Source organism: Austrofundulus limnaeus, unplaced genomic scaffold (assembly GCF_001266775.1).
Source record: "Austrofundulus limnaeus strain Quisiro unplaced genomic scaffold, Austrofundulus_limnaeus-1.0 Scaffold1475, whole genome shotgun sequence".
Lineage (NCBI taxonomy): Eukaryota > Metazoa > Chordata > Actinopteri > Cyprinodontiformes > Rivulidae > Austrofundulus > Austrofundulus limnaeus.
The window spans coordinates 30,288-36,153 of record NW_013953877.1 but is presented as its reverse complement, the minus strand read 5'-3'; the positions used below and the strand labels follow the sequence as shown (position 1 = coordinate 36,153).

The window sequence follows — 5,866 nt, the reverse complement described above, 5'->3', positions numbered from 1 at the left end:
CAGCTCTGAGTTCTGCAGCTCTGAGTTCTGCAGCTCAGGGTTCTGCAGCTCAGGGTTCTGCAGCTCAGTGTTCTGCAGCTCAGGGTTCTGCAGCTCAGGGTTCTGCAGCTCAGTGTTCTGCAGCTCAGGGTTCTGCAGCTCAGGGTTCTGCAGCTCAGTGTTCTGCAGCTCAGGGTTCTGCAGCTCAGGGTTCTGCAGCTCAGTGTTCTGCAGCTCAGGGTTCTGCAGCTCAGTGTTCTGCAGCTCAGTGTTCTGCAGCTCAGGGTTCTGCAGCTCTGAGCTCAGGGTTCTGCAGCTCAGTGTTCTGCAGCTCAGGGTTCTGCAGGTCCGGCTGTAGAAGCAGGAAGTGTTTTTCTTGGTTTTTGTGCTGGTGAAGCAGGACGGGAGCAGCTGACTCGTCTGGATCTCCTCAGCCTGATGGAGGGAGTCCAGCTGTCACAGGTTTCTCACATATTTCTCCTTCCTCTCCTGCTTCCTCCTTCCTGTCTCTCTCAGCACTTCTTCACATCGTTCGGGGCGAGGGACCGCAGCTTCATGATGATTTTCCGCCTGTGGCAGAACGCTCTGCTGGACAAGGTACCGCCTCCCGGCCCGACCCGGCCCGGCCTCCTGCTGCTGGTTACAGAGATGTAAACCCAGCAGAGACGGCTGAAATGACTGTTATTAACTGAGCTGAAGGTTCCAGAACAAACAGCTGTTTCATTAAAGTTCTCTGTTGGTTCAGTCTCTGTCTCCCAAAGAGCTGTGGCACATCGTGCACCAGTGCTACGGCACCGAGCTGGGCCTGACGAGCGAAGACGACGACTACGTCTCGCCCACCGGTGAACACATGAACGGCCTGCTGTGAGTGGCACAAATGTTTTCTTGTTTTCTTTTTGCAGATGCAAATCTTCCTCCTGCAGCTTTGGTTTTTGTGCTGTGACCTGAACACATGCTTTGAATTTCAGACTCCGGATGATTTCATTTATTATTTCACTTCCTGGTTCTTCAGGCCTGCAGACGACTCGGTGTCGGTCACGGACCTGCTGGACCTGAGCTCCGTGTCGGTTCTTTCCACCGGCAGCTCCCCGCCCCCCCTGGTCCCCTGCGGTCTGGTTAGCCCTCCGTCGAGCGCCAGCCTCGGCGGGACCACTCCTCCCTCCTCCTCCTCCTCCTCCTCCTGTCAGCCCGTGGAGGTGCCCTCCTCGTCGGGGAGCAGGATCAGCTCAGAACCGGTGGAGCCCAGTCCCCCCAGCTCGCAGAGCCCCCCGCCCTCCACCGCCCCTGCCAACGCCTCGGCTTCAGCTGCTGCCGCCTCCTTCGTAAGTCTTCACATGTGCAGCTGCACAGACGGGACTGTGCAAAAGTCTTGAGCCCTTTATTGTCCCAGTGAGGTTAATGTTTACAGGAACATGCAGACTTTTATTTCTTTGACCGTTTTTATTCTTTAAAAAAGGTTTTAAACTTTTTTTTTATGTTTTCTGTCAGGATAATGTTGAGGTTAGACCTTTTGGCACATCTCTGCCTGTTTCCCTTCCAGAAAACTGTTTTAATTTATCACATGAGCTCAGATCAGCCGAAGGATGGTCGTTTCTCATTAATCTGTGAGACGGTTGAAGAATTAAAATTGTGAGGAAAAATAATGAAGCCAAAAACACAACCAGCTGTTGAAAGTAACTACAGTATCTGTACATCTAAAACTGTGTCTTGTATGGTGCAGTATGAGGGACAAAATTAAGCCTATTGTGCAGCTAGTGGTTGCTACATCCTTGTAGCAGGAGGCTATATCTATTCCTAAGGCAGCTGTTGATCTGATTAATAACAGGCTGCACCGCTAACTGAGAGGCCTGAGCTGGCAAATGAGAAGAATATTAGTTTATGTTAGCATCGTAGAGGCTAGAGACTAGCATGCTTAAGCTGGCATTAGCATTAGAGAGGCTAGCTACTAGCATAGATAAGTTGGCATTAGCATATGAGACTAGCTATTAGCATGGAAAAGTTGGCATTAGCGTCTGAGACACTAGCTATTAGCATGGATAATTTTGCATTAGCATCAGAGAGGCTAGCTACTAGCATGCATAAGTTGGTATTAGCATCTGAGAGGCTAGCTACTAGCATGCATAAGTTGGCATTAGCATCTGAGAGGCTAGCTATTAGCATGGATAAGTTGGCATTAGCATTGGAAATGCTAGCTACTAGCATACATAAGTTGGCATTAGCTTTGGAAAGGCTAGCAACTAGCTTGGATAAGCTGGTGTTAGCATCAGAGAGGCTAGAGAATAGCATGCATATGCTGGCATTAGCATTACAGAGACTAGCTACTAGCATGGGTAAGTTGGCATTAGCATTTGAGAGGCTAGCTATTAGCATGGGTAAGTTGGTATTAGCATCTGAGAGGCTAGCTATTAGCATGGGTAAGTTGGCATTAGCATTGGGGAGGCTAACCACTACCATGGTTGGTGGTTGTGTAATAGTTTTGGTGCTCTTACAGCACCATAGTTCTTGGTCCTCTGGAGCACCTGTTTGAAATGAAGACCTGCAGATTAGTCTCAGATCATTTCCTCTTCTTGGGCTCAGTTTCTCTGGTGTTTTTCTTTTTTTTTAAGGACAGGTGATGTCCCGTGTGAGGATCACTTCCCTCCTGTGGTTTTACCTGAAACAATCAGAAACAAAGCCTCTTTAAGGAACTGATCAGAGCTGGAACAGGATTCTGCTCTCACACTGACTCAGGGCTGACCTCTGACCCCTCTCACACAGATCATGATTACAGAAATATGTTTCTCTCTGAAACAGACTCTGGAGGATGTAGCAGCAGGAGGAGGAGCAGCGGACAGTCCGCCTGAGTCGACCAATCAAATGCTGCCCCCGCCCACCACCAGTCTGGGAAACCTCTCCTCATTGGACATCACCAACGATGAGGAGCTGCCCACCGACCCGAGCAACTCTTCAGACACGCAGGAGGAGAGTAGGTTAAGATGTTAGTTCTGACCCGAACTGTTTGAATACTTTAATCTGACACAATTCATGTTAGTCTTCAGAACTACAGGTTCTGTTTCTGGTGCCAGTGGACTGGTTCTGGTTGTGACCCAGACCCAGCAGGCCTCAGTGTTCCTGTCTGTTCCCACACTTCTTGTAGTGGTTGGAGTTTCCCTCTGGTTCAGGGGTCAGAGACCCGGTTTTAGTCCATCTCAAAATAATCTGCCAGGATCCATGAAAACCTTTTGACCCTTCAGATAAAAATAACCTGACTTATACAAGTTTAGATCAAATAAATGTTTTATTTAAAGGATTAAAGCAGTAAAATAAGAATTAAAAAATTCAAATCTGATAAAATAACCTGATTCTGCTGGTTCTGGTTCTGGTTCTGGTTCAGTCCACAGTGGAAGTTAAAGGGGGGTGTTGTATGTTTTCCATTAATCAAAATGATTGTGATTTTGCATCAGTCTATACAAACACCTTGAATTCTCCCTCTGCCTCTTTAAGAACCTCCTACTGTTTCAGACATTCCCACTTCAGCACATCGTCACAACAACACTTCATGATGTTTACAACCTGTTGTAGGATCGTTGTAAGAAAGTGGTGTGTAGTCAGTATGATGAGCTCAACGGGGCTTAGCTGCAGACTGAGCTTCAGGGAGGAGCTTTGTAAAAAAAGGGGTGGAGCTTTGTACCAGCAAGTGTTTTGGCAGCTCCACATGGATATCACAAACATGCATGAATGAGTCAAAGCAACTCTGTTTCTGATGAGGCAATGACATCATAAAGTTAAACTAATTAAGATTAAACAAATTAAAATTAAACTAATTAAGATGAAACCAATTAAGATTAAATTAAGATTAAACCAATTAAGATGAAACTAATTAAACCCAGGTTAAACATGTTCTGTTTGTTTTCGTCCACAGCCTCAGGTGAGGTGGAGGCGTTCTGCTCTGACCTCAGTGGACGTCTTAACATCAACGCTGTGTTCAGGATGAGTGTGGACAAACTGCACGACCTGCTGTTCTCCACTGACACCCACTTCCTGCAACACCTGTTCACCCAGAGACACTTCACAGGTGGGTCAGAGACAGGACAGGTGGGTCAGAGACAGGACAGGTGGGTCAGAGACACTTCACAGGTGGGTCAGAGACAGGACAGGTGGGTCAGAGACAGGACAGGTGGGTCAGAGAGACAAGACAGGTGGGTCAGAGACAGGACAGGTGGGTCAGAGAGACAGGACAGGTGGGTCAGAGAGACAGGACAGGTGGGTCAGAGACAGGACAGGTGGGTCAGCTCCTCTGGATCTGTCTGTCAATGATCACTGAAGGTTCTTGTTGTGGACTGAACCGGTCCTGGAGGTGGTTCTGCTGATGATCCGTCTCAGCAGAACGAGCAGGAACTTGTCTAAATCCAGTTTTTCCTGCTGAGTCAGCAGTTAGTTTGTTGTTGTTGATCCAGCTGCTGTCAGTGAACCAGACCTGACCTGGACTGAAGGTCCACATAACAAGATCCAGGTCCCTGTTTGAGTCCTGTCCTTGTTCTGAACACTCTGATTGTCCTTGTCTCTGTCCTGCAGACCTGTCTTTATGTCTCTGTCCTCATCTGTCCTGCAGACCTGTCTTTATGTCTCTGTCCTCATCTGTCCTGCAGACCTGTCTTTATGTCTCTGTCCTCCAGACCTGTCTTTGTGTCTCTGTCCTGCAGACCTGTCTTTGTGTCTCTATCCTGCAGACCTGTCTTTGTGTCTCTGTCCTGCAGACCTGTCTTTATGTCTCTGTCCTCGTCTGTCCTGCAGACCTGTCTTTGTGTCTCTGTCCTGCAGACCTGTCTTTATGTCTCTGTCCTCCTCTGTCCTGCAGACCTGTCTTTGTGTCTCTGTCCTGCAGACCTGTCTTTGTGTCTCTGTCCTGCAGACCTGTCTTTATGTCTCTGTCCTGCAGACATGTCTTTGTGTCTCTGTCCTGCAGACATGTCTTTATGTCTCTGTCCTGCAGACATGTCTTTATGTCTCTGTCCTCGTCTCTGTCCTGCAGACATGTCTTTATGTCTCTGTCCTTGTCTGTCCTGCAGACCTGTCGGTGGGGGACTGGCAGCAGGACGCAGGAGACAGTGGGACCACCAGTCGGGTCCTGAGTTACACCATCACCCTCAACAACCCCCTCAGCCCGAAGACGGCCCCCGTGGTGGAGACACAGGTGGGTCTGAGACGGTTCAGTTGTCTCTCAGGTCCAGGTTCCCAGCAGGGTCCTCAGAGCTTTGACCTCCTGTCCTCCTGTCCTCTGGTCTCCAGACGTTACACAGAAGTTGTTCTCGAGGTGAGTGCTACGTGGTGGACTGTGAGGTCATCACCTCGGGGATCCCCTACCAGGACTACTTCTACACGGTCCACAGATACTGTCTGACTTCTGTCAACAAACACAAGAGCCGGCTCAGGTGGGTCTCCCTCAGACCTGAACCCTCTGCTCAGGTGGGTCTCCCTCAGACCTGAACCCTCTGCTCAGGTGGGTCTCCCTCAGACCTGAACCCTCTACTCAGGTGGGTCTCCCTCAGACCTGAACCATCTGCAGGGATTATAGGTGTGTGGTGTGGGAACACCTCAGGGTCTGGAGGACTGCAGCAGGTCTCTGAGGGGAGCTGAACCTGGACCTGGACCTGGACCAGATGTTGGCTCTGAGGTTCAGAGTGTTTCACACCTGGCTGTCAGCTGCAGGTCCTCTCCATGTTTGCTCTCAGATAAGAGTCCAATCTGAGATTAGATAAGAGCGAGCTAATGATTTCTGCTGAACACAGAATAAACTCTGAACACCAGAGGCCATCAGAGCAGAGAGCACAGCTTCATCTTGGGGGTTACGGTGTGCAGCGCTGTGTCTTCTGAATAAATGAAAATGATTTAACACAGTTGTTTATAC

The 5,866-nt window shown here is 49.1% G+C and overlaps 1 protein-coding gene across 4 annotated transcripts in view; it reads left to right on the top strand.

Moving 5' to 3' along the window:
* LOC106535507 (GRAM domain-containing protein 1A) overlaps positions 1–5,866 on the top strand; it is a gene marked incomplete at its 3' end in the record, with an annotated part of 30,228 nt that overhangs the window by 18,888 nt on the left and 5,474 nt on the right. For 3 of the 4 annotated variants that reach the window (XM_014032523.1, XM_014032526.1, XM_014032524.1), the window contains 7 exon segments: positions 496–576; positions 725–843; positions 992–1,301; positions 2,773–2,956; positions 3,881–4,033; positions 5,028–5,152; positions 5,248–5,390. In XM_014032523.1, coding sequence (XP_013887977.1) covers positions 496–576; positions 725–843; positions 992–1,301; positions 2,773–2,956; positions 3,881–4,033; positions 5,028–5,152; positions 5,248–5,390 — 1,115 coding nt within the window. 4 annotated transcript variants of the gene reach the window in all.